General features: G+C 39.1%; 1 protein-coding gene across 6 annotated transcripts; it reads left to right on the top strand.

Moving 5' to 3' along the window:
• The first annotated feature begins 85 nt into the window (after window positions 1-85).
• Window positions 86-22,386, top strand: LOC113053146 (1-phosphatidylinositol 3-phosphate 5-kinase-like). Of its 6 annotated transcripts, XM_026217917.1 has the most exons (44): window positions 86-237; window positions 2,359-2,549; window positions 3,733-3,780; window positions 3,956-4,114; window positions 4,770-4,781; window positions 5,437-5,546; window positions 5,794-5,965; window positions 6,920-7,127; window positions 8,248-8,274; window positions 8,452-8,535; window positions 8,637-8,775; window positions 8,848-9,005; window positions 9,101-9,212; window positions 10,055-10,202; window positions 10,288-10,506; window positions 11,565-11,627; window positions 12,185-12,314; window positions 12,504-12,684; window positions 12,761-12,835; window positions 12,914-13,021; window positions 13,098-13,238; window positions 13,413-13,539; window positions 13,757-14,997; window positions 15,265-15,365; window positions 15,505-15,576; window positions 15,721-15,892; window positions 15,998-16,176; window positions 16,465-16,578; window positions 16,675-16,783; window positions 16,869-17,023; window positions 17,111-17,207; window positions 17,315-17,375; window positions 17,459-17,599; window positions 17,689-17,809; window positions 17,897-17,992; window positions 18,186-18,269; window positions 18,356-18,450; window positions 18,557-18,616; window positions 18,700-18,876; window positions 19,510-19,613; window positions 19,707-19,835; window positions 19,970-20,231; window positions 20,313-20,387; window positions 22,113-22,386. In XM_026217917.1, the coding sequence occupies exons 2-44, from the start codon at window positions 2,369-2,371 to the stop codon at window positions 22,226-22,228; spliced, it is 6,363 nt and encodes a 2,120-aa protein (XP_026073702.1). In that variant the 5' UTR covers window positions 86-237; window positions 2,359-2,368; the 3' UTR covers window positions 22,229-22,386. The 6 variants fall into 6 exon arrangements, with proteins under 6 accessions (XP_026073702.1, XP_026073705.1, XP_026073703.1 ...); XM_026217920.1 differs by lacking the exons at window positions 86-237; window positions 3,733-3,780 and having other exon boundaries at window positions 2,369-2,549; window positions 10,288-10,455; XM_026217918.1 differs by lacking the exons at window positions 86-237; window positions 4,770-4,781 and having other exon boundaries at window positions 2,369-2,549; window positions 10,288-10,455.
• Window positions 22,387-22,470: the final 84 nt, after the last annotated feature.

Raw genomic sequence — 22,470 nt, 5'->3', positions numbered from 1 at the left:
AATAATATTTTAAAAAGATTTTTTTATCGATTAGCTATGCCTAACTTTATGATCACGCCAAGTGCTCACACTGCTCGAACTCTCTGTGATCGACTAAGCAGCTCTGATCAAGTCGCCTAACATCACAAGGGTGGAATTACTGAAAATGTATCTGGATTAAATGCATTAATGTTTAGTGACACCTCTAAAACACCTCTAAAGAGCTGACATAGACATGGTGTAAAAAAGGCGGTAGAGGTACGTCTAACATTTATGCTATCCTGTGATGATATATGTACGAGTTCATCAGACAGCTAGTTTTGCTAACTTTACTGTGGCCTTTGATGGATGAAACAGGAAATTTGACGTTGTTAAAGAAAACTATCGTGTGTGTCTGTTAAATATATATTGTAAGATATCCGTAAGCAAAACTGATCTAATGATAAGTCTAGCAGATTAAACTGATGAGTTACTCTCAGATAAAAACAGCTTCTACAACATCTGCTTAATAGTGACACAGCTCTGTGTTTATATAGATTTATTTTCTCTGTTTCATTCTATTATGTGTTACTATAATCGCTAATGGGCATTTTGCAATACGCTAAAATTATGTTATCCAGTTCACATGTGATTTGTTTTGAATTCACTAAAACAATAACACAATAGCGCTCTTTTATGCCGTTTTTGTAATAGCATTGCGCATTTATAGTTAACAGTCGTAATATTAGCTGTACATGTAACGTTATATGATTAAAAAATATATAATAAACGCCAGCGGAATGCGAATTGACATGTCCTACTATGGCGAAGGCTTGACTGCTGGACGTTAAGATATCAGGAAGTATTGAGAATAGTCTTACCTGATTGGGTGAAAGACACACGTTGGTATGTTGGCGCTCATCACGTGGCCAGTTAACGAAACCAACGAAGACGAAGGTATGGCTTATGAATATTAACAGCGTTAGTTGATTGGACGCTCTTAGCGGTAACGTCAGTACAGACTTATTAATATTCATGAGGAAGCTTTCGCCAAGTTCGCCATAGTACAGTTCTCTAGCAATCATATGACTTGTTGCAACTCGTGTTCGTGTTTTGTAATTTTCCGGCTTTTGTGTAATTTTCTGTTCCTGTGTCTGAAATGAGTGGATAATAAATGCTGTAGTGATTGGTATCACTTTCTCAGCTGACTCGCCTACAAAGACCAGGGTCCTGTACCATGAAGCCTGGTCAGCAGGTAAGTTTCAGTTTAGTTTGCACCAATCCTGGGTTTAAGGTACTATGAAAGTGGCTTGGCTTTTAGTGGTCTTCATCACCATGACCAATTGATTTGACCAATCAGCTTCAAGCAAAGTGACACATGTCTGGCGCAAAAAAGCCACTCCCCCATTATCTCTTCCTACAAATCAAAGGACTCCACATAGTAAATTATTTTTAAAGATAAAATTGTTTTTTATAATTATTTTATATGGTTTATTTAATTATTATAACCAAGCTAGCTTAGTTTAATAGTAATTAAATTACTTTTATTTTAAATGAATATAAACATAGATAATATGTGATATAAATACGTTTTAGAATCAATATCTTTAAACTCATATTAGTGTTTTTATACCTATAAATATGATCAACTCTATAAACTAACTTTACAACTTTTATTTGCACTAGGGCAAGATGTTTTCTTCAGGTTTCCCTCTTTCATGGAAAGATTGTTTCATCTCATGTAAATGTGTTTAAATTCTTCATATTGTTTAATCTTTGGTAGTGAATTGCAATTGCAATGACACTCTCTTGAGAAGTGAATCACAGTTTCAAGGCATGTGATTGGCTGTTCATCACTGATGTCACTTTTTCATGTGCTCCTGCTCCATTAACTCAGGATCAAGCCTAAGTTGACAGAGGAAGTTGATGATCAGCTTCATGGTACAACTAAGCCAGATTGGAGTGGTTTGGTTTTGTCAACTTGAAACTAATCTCAAATTCGTTTGTTCAACTACTTCATGGTACTACAAGCCCCAGTACACTGAGTAATCATTTCATAAATATTACTGGTAGTTGACAGAATGATCTGTCCTTGTGATCCTTTTTTTTTTTTTTTTTTTGGTCAAGTTTCGTTTTGTAGTCAGCAAATCTGTGTGATCACATGTCTTCATTCATAGTGTTTTGTAGTGAGGTCCACATTATATAGCTCATGACTGACTTCTCCATTAACTTAGTGCTTTAGAGTTACTGTGACAAGTTTTATTTAGACATTACTGAGACATTGTTTATTTACACACTAGACATCTAGACACTGAGAGTACCAACCCAGTGTTTATGTAGTTTTCAAATTCAATCACACATATATTATTGTATTTGAAATTAGTTTGGATTGTCCCTCAGGGGCAGTGACATGGCTGCCGAAGACAAGGCTTCCTCCTCGTCCTCTGCGATGGACTGGAGCTCCGAGCAGTCACTATCACCCACCAGTCCGTCCCATCTAACGCACTTCAAACCCCTGACCCCCGAGCAGGAGGAACCGCCCCTGCGCTCCGCCTACAGCTCCTTTGTCAGTCTGTTCCGCTTCAGTAAAGGTGAAACAGAATGTTTTTCACACCATTATGCCTTAATCAACATCTGCACATGCATTTCCTTTTTTCTATTTTCATTTCACCAATCATAAGGTTGGTTTCAAAGGTTCACTGTTTGTTTTCTGCCATTAAAACAAACTGTGTTTTCTGCCATCTGATTCATGGATATCATCCTGCATGAAACTGTCCTTTTTAATGGGTTGATAGAACTTATTTGGAAATTGAATGCATAGTACTCTGTATTCCTTTTTGACTTCTTGGTTGCACATTTAAAGCATAATCATTTTTAGCATTTTAATAACTTTTAATAAAAGTACAAGGTTATATATATATATATATATATATATATATATATATATATATATATATATATATATATATATATATATATATATATATATATATATATAATTAGTATTCATTCTGGTTTTAGTGAATGTGCTCTTCTGAAAATTCCAGAAAGGCAGTGGAGGGAATCGATTGAACAGTCAGTGAAAGGGAATAAAACATTCATGTGACATTGATCAAAATATTCTTGGGACACAGCGCCTATTCTGTGTGCTCTCATGTGGACTTTTTTAACCCATAGTTTTTTTGTTTTGTTTTTTCTTGTCCCTGTTTATAATATTAATAGAAAATTCCTGCTGGAAGTGTTGCAGTACAGGAGTAAAATGGACAGTTTAATATGAAATTATAAGAAGACACAGAGCTTTGAGAAATAATATTGAGGTGCACTCTGTCCAGTCAGCACATAAGAGTTTTACTCAGAACTGCTCATAGGGCTAAAAGGAATAGACGATCTCTATAAAATTAATAGTTCACTCTAAATTAAGGGGTAAGTAACTTACTGTGAGGAACTGATGTGCCCTAAGAACACTTTAGAGAAGTAAAACTCCTACTGCATGTGCACTTAATTACGAAAAGGAAATCTAGTGGATTTAACAAAATATCAACATTTGTATTTGTGTTGGACATTTGGTGAATTGTGTTTAGGTAATTGATTTTATCAGGTATCAGAAGCTGAAGAAATACTCTGACAGAGAAGTGTCTGGAATTCTAATTTATTTTCTTTGAAAATACTTGATGTATTGATTTATAGTTAATCAGTATAATAATCCATTAAAATTTTACATTCAAAGTACATTTAAAGTGATCAGCTCTTATCTTTCCCTTTCATTCCTTTTAGAAAAAACGGGTGCAAACATTGCACCAGCAAAAAAACTTGGTAAACTTGGTAAGTCTAGATTTTGTACGAAAATACAAGTATAGGAAAAAATTATTTCAGGAAAGAAGAAATGTCAACACAATGCAAAACAAACAGTTTCTTTAAATCAGCCAATCACCACGAAATTAGAAGTCTTCTACCTTTTGACCGAGACAGAGCTTGTTTGTTGCTCTCAATTGTTCAGAGGATGGACGGCCTCCTTCAGTGATGGAGAAAAGTCAGTCGGCTTCATCATCACCACAGGGGACGCGACGCAACTGGTCCACTCCCTCCAATTCTATACATGGCTCCGAAACCCACAGGAAACATTCTGAACTTTTCAGAAGAACCTCCACTGCTTCAGGTACAAAAACACAAGATTACATATACTTGTGCAACTGTACACATTTCTTTTTTTGTTTTGTTTTTTCAGCTGTCCACAGTAATTGTCCAGGTTTTTACATTTTTGTTACATTGCACCTTTTGTTTTTGAGGTGAAATACGACCCAGACATGTATTCTTCAATAGAAGACAATGTAAAAATCATTAGTTTTTCTGTAGACAAAACCATTGTTCTGGATTCCTGGAAACATGCTCTTTTTAGAGATAGAAAGTTCAATCCTATCAGTGGTTTCTTGGATTGATGACTAGACACTGCAGCGTGGTTCTCACATGGTTTTACAGTGAAGATAACAGTGATTCAAAGGCTAGACTCTGCCCTCATATGATCCATTCCACTCTCAGGAGGGCCACCAGACATTTACTATTAAGGAAAATTAAGGCAACGATTCAGGAAGTCCATGGAACTGTAAACCTGGAAAACTACATTCTGGAGTTATGACTATAATTTGAGTGGTAAACAAGTATTGTGAACCATCACTTTTTATTTGGAGGTTGCAAGATGATTAGAAGCTGAATATTTTGTGAGTGCTGAACTATTTTGAAGATAAAATATATATGATGTACAGAAATCTTTTAGGCTAAAGTTCCTGTATGTTCTTTTTTTTTTTTGTTCACAGTGGACTGGGAAGGTGAGGATTCTTGATTTTATTTCATATGCACAAAGTCAGTTTCATATAAATTCTGCTTCATTCATCAACACTGAGTTGAGTTATGTGTGAACTGCAAAAATAAGCAATTTTCTTTATCAGTATTTTGTATTGTTTCTTGAGAAACCAATATACTAAGACTTGTTTTAAGAGCATGTATCTTTAATTTTAGTAGGTACATTTTCCTTAACACACCGCCAAATAGCTTTATCTTATTTTAAACATAAACACCCACCACCCCAAAAAAATTATTCTCAGGTGTGTGTTGTTTATATAAGGGTGTTTATATATGTTTACTGGGAAAACATACAGAAATACTGGTTAAGAAAGGAAATTTTGCAGCATATAGTTTTAAATGAATCACATTTGTTTCATGTGAAAGGCTGTCAAGCGTTGTGAGCTGAACATTTTGGTTATGAGCTTTAGTTGAGTAATTTAACATGCTTCATATTCCCCAAAATCCTCGCTGACATATGGCGGCTGACATAAGCAATCATTGACAGGATATTTGACTGCAGGCTTTGTTTTTGAATGGGCATGTGTGCCATGCATTTTCACCTGTATATTGTACTTTAGAGTAGATTTAACATGTTGTTTTGTACTTGACTGTTGCTTTTTTGATTCATTGCATTCATAGAGGGTCGACGGAAATCAGAAGCGCCTCTAGGCAGCCACGATCCCCGATCAGCTGTCCAGCTGCGCACAGCCCTCAAGAGACTCAAGGAGATCATGGAAGGGAAAAGTCAGGTATTGATTTCCAGGGAACTAGTCCGCAGTTTAAATTTGTTTCTGTATTTTTAAGACTTTTTAAGTTAAATATACGACACGGGGCATGTTCGAGTATATTTTGCATTCTATATAGATGACTCTAAGCTTATAGACAAAAGTGCCAATCCACCTTCTCCAGAATTCGTAAAAGTTAGTTTTTTATTTGTTTTTTATTTTTTTATTGCGGGTGGATGTAAGTGATATTAATCGTGTTTTTATGTTCCAGGACAGTGATCTGAAACAGTACTGGATGCCGGACAGCCAGTGTAAAGAGTGCTATGACTGCAACGAGAAATTCACAACCTTTCGACGCCGTCACCATTGTCGACTCTGCGGTCAAATTTTTTGCAGCCGATGCTGCAACCAGGAAATTCCTGGCAAGTTCATGGGTTATACGGGTGAGTGTTATTGTGGTGTTCATGTTGGGAAGCGAGGGTCTCATTCTGACCGCTGGCTTGTGGACATAGCCTCTTTGAAGAGGCTTTCGACAAGAAGATGAGCAACTATGTCAAATTAAGAGTAAGACTACCCTTTAGCATGCTGCGTGTGCTTGCGGTGGTTTGACTTTTTGGGATTTTGATTTCAATGGTTGTAGAGTGACTTTTGAACTTTGTGGACTAACTTTGATTTTTAAAAAAGGTAAGAATTTGTGTTTGTGCACTTTGACTTCTAGGAGGAACGATTCTTTGAAACTTTGGTTATTCTTATATTCATGTTGGTTTTGGAACAACACACATTTAGCTGTAGTCAGGGAGCGCTAGTTTAGTGGTCCTATTCTAAGGGGGAAATCATAAAAAGTTTCAGATAATAATTTTTTGATGCAAAACGCATTTTTATGGCTGTCGAAAGTCCGTTAGAAATTAATTAATTAATATTTAAGCAAATTACCATGTTAAATACCGTATTTTTCAGACTATAAGTCGCATCAGTCCAAAAATACGTCATGACGAGGAAAAAAACATATATAAGTCGCACTGGACTATAAGTCGCATTTATTTAGAACCAAGAACCAAGAGAAAACATTACCATCTACAGCCGCGAGAGGGCACCTGACTATAAGTCGCAGGACCAGCCAAACTATGAAAAAAAGTGCGACTTATAGTCCGGAAAATACTGTAATTGTTGTTTAAATTAAACGCTCTCAAACAGATTTACTACATTTTAATTTAATGTTCTTATTTCATTCTAATGTCCGCTTTAGTTTTTAAAATAAATAAATAAAACCGAATCTGGGTTGAATTTGAAAGATTGGTTGAAAAACACACAGCTTTTTTATAAAAACTGAAATGGCTAATCTTGGTGGTCTAATTTCTCGAATCTTGTCTCTTTTGGCTTTTTCCCTCATACCGCAGGTGATTTACGGGCTTGTACGTACTGTCGCAAGATAGCATTGAGCTACGCTCACTCAGCTGACTCGAGCTCCATCGGAGAAGATCTCAGCGCCCTGTCAGACTCGCCCTGCTCAGTGTGTGTCCTGGAGCCCACCGAACCGCGCACACCTGTGGGGGGCCGCAAAGCCAGCCGGAACATCTTCCTGGAAGAGGACCTGGCCTGGCAAAGGTAAGAAAACAGAATCAGAAAAGGGCCGAGGCATAAGGACATATCACTATCTATTCCAGTGGTTCCTGCTCACTTTACCTTATCCCTCTGGTGTTTCTCTGCTCTGCTTTCACTCTGCTTTCTTACCATAATCATTGCTCTTGCTGTTTATCTCTTTCACTTGAGGATCATGGAAGGATTGGCTCTCCCAGGTCGAGCTAGTTAAGTAGCTACCTGATGATTTATGATTTTTCTTCCGTTCATCATATAAAGCACAGACAAATTTGTAGTTAACAAATAGCATGGGATGTAGAAAGAAAAGTGTACAATTTAGATGCTGTTTCTTAGTTTATTATATCCATAAAAATATTTTGCGATTAAAATTGAAAAAAAAAATCTGATGAAATCTCTCAAAAAGATGTTTGGGGTTTTATTTCACCCCAAAAAAAATCATACATTTGTAAAATGTTACTTCTTGAGAAAAAAGCTAAAAAATTAAACTGTTTAATGCTTTATGCAGGGATCACCAAACTCGGTCCTGCAAAGTTAAGCTGCAACCCTATTAAAACACACCTGAACATGCTAATCAAGCTCCTACTAAGTATACTTGAAACTTCCAGGACTGTGTTTGGACACCTCTGGCTTAATGCATGGAAGTAATGTTATAAAACAATGCAATAAAACTCAATTTCCTAAGAAGTTCTGTTTTCTTTATGCAGAATGTTTTTTTGTTTTTTGTTTTTTTTTGGAGTCAAATATGACCTGGACATGTTTTCATCTTGCTAGCATCGTGGACTGGAAGACAGTATTTAGACAGGGTGGACACAAGTCCACAAATATTGTAGTCACACTTCCATGCTGTGTGTGTTTTTATTGTACTGTAGTCAGTATTTACTCTTTTATGAATCATTATTGCCACTAAGCTTTTTAATCTGACAGTAAATCATTCCAATTCATTTTTGCATTCAGAAGGTAATTTCCCCCTTGACATACTAAATTACTAGAAACAGTCAGAGGACTATTGTGATGCAAATTAACTTCAACTCTTTCTGCTTGCCTATTTTCAATCAGCTGGCTCCTGCTCGTGTGTTGTGAGTCTGTCTCAATGCTCATCTTTTCTCCTTTCTCTCTCTATGCATAGAAAAAATTCCATTGGGATGAGGAAGAAGTGAGTTTTAGTGTTACTTTTGTTTTGCATGACCTCCTAGTGAAGACATGCTGCTCTTAAGTGTGACTCTGTTTCATGCATAGCTTGAGTGTCTTTATTTATGTAGTATTTCAAAGGGAAATGGTTAAGCGGTTGCTGAGGTTCATTTGTATGTGTGTGTATGTGTAATTACTCTAGTCATCAGGAATCTCAGAACAGTGCTCTCAGTGCCAGACTTACAGCAGTCCAGGATGATATGGGCAAGTCACCAGCCAGAAAGAGGTGTTTACCATGTATTCTGGTCAAAGATTTTCTTGTTCAATCCTGTGCTTATTTTTTTAAGACTATTAATACAATATTTACCATTTATTGTATGTGTTAAGGTCAGCTAGTGTGACCAACCTGTCCTTGGACCGTTCTGGCTCATCCATGGTTCCTGCTTACGAGAGTTCAGTTAGCCCACAGAACAGCCGAGCCGTATCCAAGACTGACCACAGCGAAGAGGAGAGAAAGATCTTGCTGGTACAAACTGTCTTTAACAGGTTCCTCCTCAACTTTCGAGTTGTAAATTATAACAGCTGATTATTTTTGTAGGATTCTTCTCAACTTAAAGATCTATGGAAGAAGATTTGCCACAACAGTACAGGAATGGAGTTCCAGGACCATCGGTACTGGCTGCGTACTTACCCCAACTGCATTGTGGGTAAAGAGTTAGTCAACTGGCTCTTACGAAATGGCACTATTTCAACTAGGTAAGAACCAATAAAACTGGTTTTGAGAGGGTGTTTTTGTTTGGTCAGATGCTTGTATGCATTTTAAGTGTTTAATTTTTTCCTGATATTTCCAGGGCCCAGGCCATAGCTATTGGACAGGCTTTGGTAGACGGCCGCTGGCTTGACTGCGTTACCCATCATGATCAGATCTTCCGTGATGAGTATGCCTTATATCGCCCCCTCCAGGTGAGAAGAAATATTCCGGGCAGGTTTATATTTGGACAGTTGTTTAACCCTTGTGCGTCTTTTTTCTTTTTCTTTTTCTTTTTTTATCATTTTCTTCATTTTGGCTTTGTTAAAGGGATAGTTCACCCAAAAATGTAAATGTTGTCATCCTTTACTCTCCCAAACCTGTGTGAGACAATAAAAGAAGATATTCTGAAGAATGTGGGTTTCCAAACAGTTGACGGTAGCTATTGACTACCATAGCATTTTTTCCAACATTTTCAGAAAATAGTTACACTTAAGACCTGAAGAACATAGTTGCTCTCATTCAAAGCAATGAAAAAAGGCCAAATGAACTGTAATCGGTGTTGGTGTATTGATATGTATGTCAGTGTGGTTTGCATGTGTGTACTGAGAAATGTGTGAATGTGAATGTTTTTGCTAATGATTGACATATCCAAGATTGTAATAGACAAGCAATTATAGATAATCTGCTTATCATTTTTTCTAAGTATTAACTAGCTTTTATAAAGGGCTAAAATCCCGAAAATAAATGCATTTTTTGTAGTTTCAAATTGATTGATCTGACCATATGACCATATTTTTCTTACACAGACTTTTTTTTTTTACTTTTTTTAAATTTATGCATAAGGATTACTGTGCCAGTTGTCTTTGTCAAATCTAATACTCGGTTTATATTGAAATTGCATGACTAATAATGTAGCTGGGCATTACATGCCAACTGAAAACACTATTTTTGTAATTCTGATTGGGCTTGTGTATTGTTAAGAGCATTATACAAAAAAACTAATTGGTTTGATTTTATCTGTTAATATGTTAGTAATGCGTTTGTTGAATTTCAGAACACAGAGTTCTCAGAAACCCCTTCTCCAGACAGCGACAGTGTGAATTCCCTGGAGGGACACTCCGAACCTTCATGGTTTAAAGACATCAAGTTTGATGACAGTGACACTGAGCAGCAGGCTGATGAAAATGAATATGTCACACCGAGTAAGTATCCCATGATTGTTAACTTCCTATATCAGTCGGTATGTATTTACCTCACCAGCTTGCTGGGCCTCTCACAATTTTCCAGATTCGGCCAGCCCCAGCAATAGAACTTCTGTCAGCAGTTTCCACTCTACAGTGGACAGTGACTCAGCTGCCTCCATCAACATAAACGTTGAGCAGGACAATGTCAATTTTCACATCAAGAAGCAGGCCAAGTACCCACATGTGCCTCCTTACCCAGCCGAGCAAAAAAGTATGGAGCCCCATGACCCATTCACCCCAGAAAACGACATCCATGCACCAAGTGAGGAGAGGCGGAGAGGCCCATTGGCCATCTTTGTATGCCTCTGTCTGCTTCAAAAGCAGCACTAACTCTAAACCCTAGTGAGCTGCATCACTATACACTGCACAATGGCAGCTACCTTGTGAGGCCTACAGCTTACATGCTAAGAAATCCCAATGATGACCTATTAAAGCTGCAGCAACTTCACATTCAAGGTCAAAGAGTGGATTTAAAATGCTGACAGTAAAATTGTGCAAAAAGCACAAACAATTTATGTTATGAACAATTTAATTGTGCCTTAGGGGGCAAAATAAAGAATGTAAATAATAAAGAAAATGCATAAGGACCTCTTTATTAAGCACAAAAATAAAATGCCTTTATTATTAATTCATTTTAATTGTTTTTAAATAAATTGTAACTCTGAATAAAAACAAAATCCCCATAGATTTTCATAATGCATTCTGGGATTGCTTTATGCTCGATGAATGCATGTCCCACTGCCTTAGACTGAAGCTAAAATGAGGCATCTTTAGAGACAGCCCAATTTTACATCAGGGGCAGGGTGGTGATGTGTGTAAATCCTATCTACTGTAGGTAAGCAGCTCACTAGGGTTTGTAGCAAAACCGATGTCTTGCTGAACTGAGACTCACCATTTAATACTAGTCTGACCCTCCAAACTATAATTAACAGTTGACAGCCCTAACTGTAGCATATAGTATAGGACGAATGAGTTTTTCCTTCATAGTTTCACATGATTTCCTTTCCCAGTACAGCATTTCATATTAATACATTTACAGCTTGTCATACTCCCTCAAAAGCATGACTTGATTCTACGTAGCGCGTGCCTCAGTTACAAAGCAGTAACACTGACTTTAACTTCCTCAAAATTACTGTTGAAGTTAATTTATTGTACTAGACTGGTGCATGGTTTTATGACAACTTTTACTCTAATTAACATTTACTTTAATTACATGTTAAATCTATATAATTCAGTGTCCTCTGATGTCTACACATGACTGTTCTGTCTCACATGCTCTCTCTCTCTCTCTCTCTCTCTCTCTCTCTCTCTCCATGTCAGTGGAAGTCCTGCTCTCTGAAGACGGAGGTCAGCAAATATCCATCAGTGATGCCTTTATTAAAGGTAACTGTTTTTCACATCCTTTACCGTAGTTTAAACTTAATACTTCCATTCAAATGTTCTGATTCGCTAAGACATATATGGTTTTGTAGTTAAAAGGATAGAATGGACAAAAGAACTTAAGGTGGTAACCGATTATAAACGAGTATTATGAAAAGATAAATCTGAAACCATTTGATCATAAGGCCTGTCAGAAATTCCCTACAAGCAAATCACACATATGGGACAGAAAGCAAGGCATGAAACTTCATCCTAATTTTTTTCATAAACTGAATGCAAAGCTGTCATAACTGCATTTTTAGGATTTTTCAATGAACAGAGTTTGAAGAACAGCATTAAATAGTCATTTGTTAACACAAATGTCTTTACCTTGATCCTCTTTTGTCAATTGCTTTGGATAAAAGTGTCTGCTAAATGCAGAAATGTAAATGTACTGAATTTGGTTTTTAGTCAATTGAATGCATCCTTGGTGAGTAAAAATTACAATCTCTTGAAAAAAATCTAAATGGTGGAGTGTCCATGAATTGTCTCACCTATGCTAATGGGGTTTTCCTCTGTAGAGTCTCTGTTTAACCGGAGAGTTGAGGAGAAAGCTAAAGAGATGCTCGTCACACCTCTCGGCTGGCATCACAGCTCTCTGGACCAGCTGCGGGAAGAGAACGGGGAAAAAAAAGCAATGGAGCGTTTACTGTAAGACTTCAGAGGATTGTTGTTTTTAATGCATAAGATGTTGTTTTAAGGTTGGTTACTTGTATTCATTTACAATTAGGAGCAAAATTCAAAAACATTTTTTTTTTACAAGCATCACATATAAATCACATGATTTATGAGTTTAGGGACTTCTGGATGCGCACATCATGATGAATGCTTCCTCTTCAGATCTGCTAATCACAGTCACATGATGGCGCTGCTGCAGCAGCTGCTGTACAGCGAATCACTGTCTCTCTCCTGGCGTGACATCATTGTACCTGTAGTGAGGCAAGTTGTGCAGACGGTGCGACCGGATGTACGCAACTGCGATGATGACATGGATATTCGTCAGTTTGTACATATCAAGAAGGTGAGGAACAAAAATGGACGGAAAATCAACTAATCTAGTTTGCTTGACAAATATATCTAATATGTGATTTTTGTAGATTCCAGGAGGGAAGAAGTTTGACTCTGCTGTAGTAAACGGCTTCGTTTGCACAAAGAATATTGCACACAAAAAGGTTTGTATTGATTGAACATTATGCCACAGAGATGGTCGTGTAATATTTGTGCTAAAAGTGCCTGGGCTTTCTCAACAGATGAACCCTTACATCAAAAACCCCAAGATCCTTCTCCTCAAATGCTCCATTGAGTATCTGTACAGAGAAGAGACCAAGTTCACTTGCATTGACCCAATTGTGTTACAGGTAAGGTATGATACTTATCTCCAGCAATACGCTGAAAGCACGTGCAATAATTTAATTTGCAATTTGCTCGTTCCAGGAGCATGAGTTTCTGAAGAACTATGTTCAGAGGATTGCTGACGTCCGACCGAACCTGGTGCTGGTGGAGAAGACTGTGTCCCGTATCGCTCAGGACATGCTGCTGGAACACGGCATTAGCCTTGTGATTAATGTCAAACCAGTTAGTACCTTCTTTAAAGCAGTCTACATATTATTTGTCTCTTTAAAAATGTACTCCACATAGTTGACCATTGATAATGCCCTAATCAGAGAGGACATGGCAAATGGGTTTTTATGGGTTATTTTGGTCTGGCTGGTGAATGTTTCAATTAATATCTCTCTTTTATCACCACAGCAAGTCCTGGACCATGTGAGTCGAATGACTCAAGGAGATTTAGTCATTTCAATGGATCAGCTTCTTACAAAACCTCGTTTGGGTACCTGCCATAAATTTTACCTGCATTCCTTCCAGCTTCCAAATGGTGAGTCTCCATTTCTATTATTTCTGATGTATGTCAGGTTTTACTAACTTTTCATTTTAATTCAATCAATACCATATCATTATTAATTTATCAGTATCTGATGATATTATGTAACTGTGCATGCTCATTTCCCCTATTTTTAGATTTTGATTTTGCCATCATGAAGTTAACTGTTATTGTTCATTTTAAAAAATCTTTGTAAAATTCACTTTCACAGATGAAATGAAGACCCTTATGTTTTTTGATGGCTGTCCTCCTCAGCTGGGCTGCACCATCACACTCCGTGGTGCTTCAGAGTATGAGCTGGCACGTGTGAAAGAGATCATCATTTTCATGGTGTGTGTGGCTTACCACTCACAGCTGGAGATCTCTTTCCTCATGGATGAGTTTGCTATGCCTCCTAGCCTGCCTCAGAGTTCCTCTTTCCCATGTCTGCTGGAAAGCACCACTTTGGAGGAAGAGGAGGAAACCGGTGGGGAATGGGAGAGCCGAGATAATGATGGTTCTACACTGGGGGATGAGAACCTCACACTCCTTCCAGAAGGAGACTTTGAGCCAGGGCTACAGGAGGTCATCAAAGCCCACAGTAGAGTGCCTTCCATCTCTGAATCTTCTCATAAAGATGGAGAAAGCCCCAGAAAAAATATAAATGCCTCAGTTGCTTCCTTCTCTGGAGGAGAGGAAGAGGTTATAAAGACCTCCACCCCTCTTTCATCCTTCACTTCAAGTCTTCCCCAGCCGGTGTCACCACCTTTCCTTATTTCAGAGCTGAAAGAGACATCACAGGAAGTGATTAAAGGCTCGGGTGAGGAGGAGAAGAATAAAGAACTAGAGGAGATGGTCCATCAGGACAGCACAAGCTCTGAGACCTCCCTCCCACCAGCCCGGCTCTTCAGGGACCCTTTACAGGATGACACCGGCCTGTTTGTCGCCGAACATGTAGCTTCTTCAGATGACCGCCTTAAATCCATCTCAGCTTTGTTTAAACAGGAGCTTAAAGACATTATCCTCTGCATTTCACCGTTTACTACCTTCCGGGAGCCGTTCCTGCTCACGGCTGATGGACTGCATTGTCCTAGCCGGGATTATTTCCCAGAACAGGTTTACCTCTCTCCTCTTCTGAACAAGGACTCGAAAGAGCTGGACGGACGCCGCAAGAGGCAGCTGCTGAAAGAGTCCGGCCCGAGTTCTGGCAGCCTGACCAACGGTACTGTGTCGCACCAACGGACCATCCAGATTTCGTCCTGTCACAAACTCACAGGTGCCCGTATAGTAGAGCAGCTAGGCAGTAGTCAGGAGCTGGCACGCATGCTGGCTGACTATCGTGCCCAGGGAGGGCGCATTCGGCAAAGGGAGGGAATGCAGTTTTGTGAAGCCCCACCCACAAAGACGCCAATAAAGTCAGACAGTGAAGAAGATAAAGGGGTAGGACTCAATGAAATGACCTGGGCTACTAAGGTGAGGGTTTCTTCTCTGCTAGTATGTTTTATTCTGTTACTTTATTCCACATTCTGGACAGTGAGGCACTTTCAATGTTTAGTGTGCACAACAGGGTCTGAAACTTTTAAAAATTAGTTTTTGGTCAGTGAAAGAACCCTAAGAAATCCGTCAAACTGATAATTTATGAGCTGTATGATCTTTTCAGTTTATGAAGGCAGCTGTTTTTGCAACTTTTTTCCAAAACTTTAAATGCAGTATCCTGATTATTTGTTTGTTCTGTTTCAGTTGGACTGTTTAAATCCAATCAACCATCAGAGGCTCTGTGTGCTGTTCAGTAGCTCATCGGCACAATCTAATAATGCCCCAAACCCCTGCGTCAGTCCATGGTAAACTCGGAGTACACTTGCATTGTCGCTTTCATTTAAGATGTATTTACAGTAACATGACTAAGTGTGTTACTGACTATTTTCTGGATATGCAAACAGGGAGGACTAGGTTTTTATTGTATCTGCTATGTAATTACAGGATTGTAACAATGGAGTTTTATGGAAAGAATGACTTGACTCTTGGCGTATTTCTGGAGAGATACTGTTTCAGGTAATTTAAACCACACATCTATTTTTGTTTCCTTTTTACCTTGAAATTGTGCATCATAAGTACCAAAATTTCAGTAGTCAATGCAAGTGAATCATAGTGTATTTGTAGTTTACTTTGATTTTGTTTTATATGGGTGTGATTCAGACCCTCTTACCAGTGCCCCAGCATGTACTGTGAGACCCCCATGGTTCACCACATCCGGCGCTTTGTCCACGGTAACGGCTGTGTCCAGATTGTTCTGAAAGAGCTGGATTCGCCTGTACCTGGATATCAGCACACAATCCTCAACTACTCCTGGTGCCGTGTGTGTAAACAGGTAACACATGGGAGCATTCGGATTAGAAAAAATTTGAAAATCGAACCAATGTACGATATTATGTCCTATAGTATTACTCATGAATTTCTACCGATTTTGTTTCAGGTGACTCCTGTAGTCCCTTTGTCTAATGACTCCTGGTCCATGTCCTTCGCCAAGTATCTAGAGCTCCGTTTCTATGGTAACCAGTACACCCGTCGGGCCAATGCCGAGCCTTGTGGCCACTCCATCCATAAAGATTATCACCAGTACTTCTCCTACAACCAGATGGTGGCTTCGTTCAGGTGTGCATCTTCACAACATAGATCTCTTTATATCTGAATATGTTAGGGGTTGCACAGACTAGTCGACTTTAATGCTAGTCGCTTGTCCTATTGAGGGCACAACAGAATGAGAAATCTTCGAGATCCACATTTACATGCATATTCTTTAAGCGCTCCACAAGATGTGTGATTATAAGGCACAAGACGTACAAATCTGAACCCCTTGTTCAACCCCTAGAATATGACTACCTTAGTGCATTTTTATAAACTGTTAATCCAAATGTATTCATGCCCTTCTGTCATCTGTAGCTACATCTCAGTGAGGCTATTCGAGATCTGTCTGCCTCCTCCAAAAATCATCATCAGGAGCCAGGGTCCCTCTAAAGCCAACTTGCAGCAGGATCTCAAAGACTTCTCCCATAAGTAAGATTCCCTACTGAACTTCTCTTGCCCAGCCTCATAAACCTCCTCCAGATATCGGCTCAATTCATTCATTCATGAATTTTCTAACATTTGTAGGGTGGCTCAGGTGTATCTGGCCATAGATGACCGTCTCACCTCCTTAAAAACTGACACCTTCAGCAAGACTAGAGAAGAAAAAATGGAGGACATGTTTGCACAGAAAGATGTAAGTTTCCTTTCAGGACTTTACTTGTGTAAATACAATTTTTAAACAATGCTAAGTTAGTTTAAAGAACATTTTTCTGTCTAAGATGGAGGAATCCGAGCTTCGTGGCTGGATAGAAAAGCTACAAGTGCGTCTGCAGACCAGCGCGATGGACTCGCCACAACAACTACAGGCTGTTCTGGAGTCAGTGGTGGTCAAGAAGCAGGGTTTGTGTGAGACCTTGCAGTCCTGGAACAACAGGTGAGGACTGTATTCACAGGGCCATAGAGACCGAAACTTAACATCTGCCACCAGAACAGTAGAACTTTTATTTTATCTCGTCTCCAGACTTCAGGACTTGTTCCAGCAAGAAAAAGGCAGGAAGCGTCTGTCTGTTCCTCCCAGCCCTGGCAGACACAGGCAATCTACATTAGATGAGAGCAAGGTCAGTCAGTCATTTAGCAAATCCCTAAATAGTTTGCCCTAAGTAGTTAGCCACCTCCTGGACTTCAAATAAATCTTTTCCATTTCCATTTTGTTTTTGATTGATAGACTAGTGCTTTGGAGACCTCTCCTCGTAACCCATCCCCTGTGGTCCCAAACGGAGAGAAAGGTGAGTTCATCTGCCTTTTATTCCTCTTGGAAAAAATAGCTCTTGATTGTTGCACACGGTCAATTCACAGCCTTTTCTCACAGAGGACCGTCACCTCAACACTTTTCCGTCAAGTTCAAGGTCTTCATCATTACTTCAGTTACCGTCTCCGGCTGAACAAGCTCCAGATGTCATCACGAGCGGACCATCTTTTCCTGATCTGGACTCTGTCAGCATCCCCGAGGGTAAACGTACTTCGGACACTTCCTTGTGATTGAGATCCCACATGACCACTCCACCTGACTTTCATCTCTCTGCTTCTTCTACTGTTTAGACATGTTCGAGGGGCACTTACTTGGTTCCAATGACAGTCAAGTAAAGGAAAAGTCCACCATGAAAACCATCCTGGCCAACCTGTTACCAGGCAACAGCTACAATCCCATCCCGTTACCTTTGTAAAGCTGTTATGATATTATGAGTATGAAACCAATGCTTTTCTTTCTTGAGCTGATAAAGGTCTATTTATTTTCTTGGTTTGTTAGTGACCCAGACAAGCACTATTTGATGTATGAGCACGAGAGAGTTCCTATAGCTGTGTGTGAGAGAGAGCCCAGCTCCATCATTGCCTTTGCACTCAGGTACACAGCTTTCTGTACATGTATAACTAAAAAGTAGATATGGGTATTTTCAGCAATTTTTGCAAATTAGATTCAGTGAATCAGCATTATGAACGATTCACTGAAGCGGACAGTGAGATTTCTGCGAATTAATCAAACTTCTCCGCAATATCTGCATTTTAAATAAGACACTCTTACTCTTTCCATCATCCAGCTGTAAAGAGTATAAAACTGCCCTCGAAGAGCTTACAAAGACAACAGCAAAGACTGGAGCTGATGACATATCTCAGGCCACTAGGTGCATCATACACTCCTCCTCTGCTGTATTTTCTCTGTGTATATTAGTTAAACAAAAGCTGACTTCCTCTTTTTTGCCATCTATAGTTCCGGAGAAAGTAGAGCGAAGAACAGCCCGGCCAAACCTAGTGAAAGCAGCACGTCACAGTTGAGCCGCAGCAGCGTTGATGCTGACCCACTCAGTAAACCTAGCTACAGTTTACCACTTACAAACACCATTTATATTTTGCTCTGGCTGATATGGAATCACTTATGGGACTAAATGTTATATGGTATATTTTTTTGCAGAGGAGCTTGAAAGTGGAGACAAACAAAAGAAGCAGACAGGAAACCCACACATTGAGCTGCGTAAGTATCAGGCTCAAATAGCTGACTGAAAAATTCCTTATACTTAGGTTAATATCATTCTGAAAATCATATTTATAATGCAGAGTTCTCCGACGCAAATGCCAAGTTTTACTGCCGGATTTACTACGCGGAGGAGTTCCATAAAATGCGGGAAGAGATAATGGAGAGCTCGGAGGATGATTTTGTGCGATCGCTCTCCCACTGTGTCAACTGGCAGGCTCGTGGCGGGAAGTCTGGTGCAGTTTTCTATGCCACTGAAGGTGCGACCTAATCTAAGATCCTTCAATGCAGATAATCATTCATTAACCCCCCCATCCCCCCACCACCACCAATTAAAGGGTTAGTTCATCCAAAAATTAAAATTATGTCAATAACTACTTACCCTCATGTCGTTCCAAACCCGTAAGACCACCGTTCATCTTCAAAGGGTCAGTCAGAATTTGTTGAAACATCGAAAATACAGTTTGGTCCAAAAATAAAGTCGTCATTTTTTGTTATTTTTTTATTTTAAATGTGTTTTCTAACACTAGAATTTAGATTACTATTAGAATTTTCTCATTCTAACTGACCCTTTGATGTCACATGGACTACATTTGAAGATGTTTTCATTACCTTTCTGGACATTGATAGTAGACCGTACACACATTTTCAGTGGAGGGACAGAAAGCTCTCAGACTTCATCTAAAATATCTTAAACTGTGTTCCGAAGATGAACGGAGGTCTTACGGGTTTGGAGCGTTTTAGGCCTGTTTTAGGTTTGGTGCGATATAAGGGTGAGTATGACATAATATTCATTTTTGGATGAACTAACCCTTTAAGGTTGTTTTTTTTTTATTATGTGAAGACTTTTAAGTCATTGGATGTGTTTTGCTAAACTTGCTGTTTCTCCTTAGATGACCGCTTTATTCTGAAGCAGATGCCCAGATTAGAGGTCCAGTCCTTTTTAGACTTTGCACCCCACTACTTCACTTACATCACAGGAGCAGTTCAGCAAAAAGTAAGGAAATGCACACATCCCAGTGATGTCTGAAGCATGTTTTGGCCTGTTTTAGGTTTTCCTCTCAAAACTGTTCTTGCATCTATTTAACAGCGACCCACTGCACTTGCTAAGATTCTGGGAGTGTTCCGTATCGGCTACAAGAACTCCCAGAACAACACAGAAAAGAAACTGGACCTGTTGGTGATGGAAAACCTTTTCTATGGGCGAAAGATGGCACAGGTACATTGATTGAGACTTTAAATTTGCAACTTGTATATTTCTGATAACTGATTTGAAGTTGTACTGTGACAAAAATATTTCAGCTTGGGACTTTTTATGTTCACATTCTCTTACGTGGTCTTGTGTTTGTGCAGCTGTTTGACCTGAAGGGATCCCTGAGAAACAGGAACGTGAAGACTGAACTTGGAAAGGAGAGCTGTGAGGTGGTGCTCCTGGATGAGAACCTCCTCAAACTGGTGCATGACAATCCTCTTTATATTCGCTCACACTGCAAGGCCATTCTGCGTGCTGCCATCCTCAGTGACGCCCACTTCCTGTCCAGCCACCTCATCATTGATTATTCCCTGTTGGTGGGCCGTGACGATGCCACGAAGGAGCTAGTTGTGGGCATCATAGGTCAGAAAATCTTCTCTGTTATTTTAAAATCAATATTGGATTTTTATTTAAGTGTTTGTTAAAACTCTTCTATATCTGAAGATTATATCCGGACTTTCACATGGGATAAAAAGCTGGAGATGGTGGTCAAATCTACTGGGATTCTCGGAGGCCAAGGTACAGTTATACTCTCCTAAAACATACAGTATTGTTCAAAATAATAGCAGTACAATGTGACTAACCAGAATAATCAAGGTTTTTCGTATATTTTTTTATTGCTACGTGGCAAACAAGTTACCAGTAGGTTCAGTAGATTCTCAGAAAACAAACAAGACCCAGCATTCATGATATGCACGCTCTTAAGGCTGTGCAATTGGGCAATTAGTTGAATTAGTTGAAAGGGGTGTGTTCAAAAAAATAGCAGTGTGGCATTCAATCACTGAGGTTATCAATTTTGTGAAGAAACAGGTGTGAATCAGGTGGCCCCTATTTAAGGATGAAGCCAACACTTGTTGAACATGCATTTGAAAGCTGAGGAAAATGGGTCGTTCAAGACATTGTTCAGAAGAACAGCGTACTTTGATTAAAAAGTTGATTAGAGAGGGGAAAACCTATAAAGAGGTGCAAAAAATGATAGGCTGTTCAGCTAAAATGATCTCCAATGCCTTAAAATGGAGAGCAAAACCAGAGAGACGTGGAAGAAAACGGAAGACAACCATCAAAATGGATAGAAGAATAACCAGAATGGCAAAGGCTCAGCCAATGATCACCTCCAGGATGATCAAAGACAGTCTGGAGTTACCTGTAAGTACTGTGACAGTTAGAAGACGTCTGTGTGAAGCTAATCTATTTTCAAGAATCCCCCGCAAAGTCCCTCTGTTAAAAAAAAGGCTTGTGCAGAAGAGGTTACAATTTGCCAAAGAACACATCAACTGGCCTAAAGAGAAATGGAGGAACATTTTGTGGACTGATGAGAGTAAAATTGTTCTTTTTGGGTCCAAGGGCCACAGGCAGTTTGTGAGACGACCCCCAAACTCTGAATTCAAGCCACAGTACACAGTGAAGACAGTGAAGCATGGAGGTGCAAGCATCATGATATGGGCATGTTTCTCCTACTATGGTGTTGGGCCTATTTATCGCATACCAGGGATCATGGATCAGTTTGCATATGTTAAAATACTTGAAGAGGTCATGTTGCCCTATGCTGAAGAGGACATGCCCTTGAAATGGTTGTTTCAACAAGACAATGACCCAAAACACACTAGTAAACGGGCAAAGTCTTGGTTCCAAACCAACAAAATTGATGTTATGGAGTGGCCAGCCCAATCTCCAGACCTTAATCCAATTGAGAACTTGTGGGGTGATATCAAAAATGCTGTTTCTGAAGCAAAACCAAGAAATGTGAATGAATTGTGGAATGTTGTTAAAGAATCATGGAGTGGAATAACAGCTGAGAGGTGCCACAAGTTGGTTGACTCCATGCCACACAGATGTCAAGCAGTTTTAAAAAACTGTGGTCATACAACTAAATATTAGTTTAGTGATTCACAGGATTGCTAAATCCCAGAAAAAAAAAATGTTTGTACAAAATAGTTTTGAGTTTGTACAGTCAAAGGTAGACACTGCTATTTTTTTGAACACACCCCTTTCAACTAATTGCCCAATTGCACAGCCTTAAGAGCGTGCATATCATGAATGCTGGGTCTTGTTTGTTTTCTGACAATCTACTGAACCTACTGGTAACTTGTTTGCCACGTAGCAATAAAAAATATACTAAAAACCTTGATTATTCTGGTTAGTCACATTGTACTGCTATTATTTTGAACAATACTGTACATAGCCATGGTATTCTCAGAAACTGAAACTCTTACCTTTTATTTTAAATCCATGTTTCATCGCCAGGTAAAATGCCCACGGTGGTGTCACCAGAGCTGTATCGAGCACGTTTCTGTGAAGCCATGGACAAATATTTCCTTATGGTCCCTGATCACTGGACAGGTCTTGGGCTCAACTGCTGATGGACAAAAAGGGAACATTATAGCTGGAAAGGGATATGCTGAACTTTTTGAACCCTGTTAAGCTGTAGTGTTTGTTTATAACCTATTAACTGTGGAAGGTGTAAAAGTTTATAAATGTACAGAGATATTGAATTAAAGATTATTCATACTGGTAAAAAGTGTCTTATGATATTTAACTTTATTGTCTGATCAGTTATGCATTTAGGACCTGTGCCCTGTTGCAGTATACTTTGAAAGAGTCA

Source organism: Carassius auratus, chromosome 34 (assembly GCF_003368295.1).
Source record: "Carassius auratus strain Wakin chromosome 34, ASM336829v1, whole genome shotgun sequence".
In the NCBI taxonomy this organism is placed as follows: Eukaryota; Metazoa; Chordata; class Actinopteri; order Cypriniformes; family Cyprinidae; genus Carassius; species Carassius auratus.
This window is presented reverse-complemented; position numbering and strand designations above follow the sequence as displayed.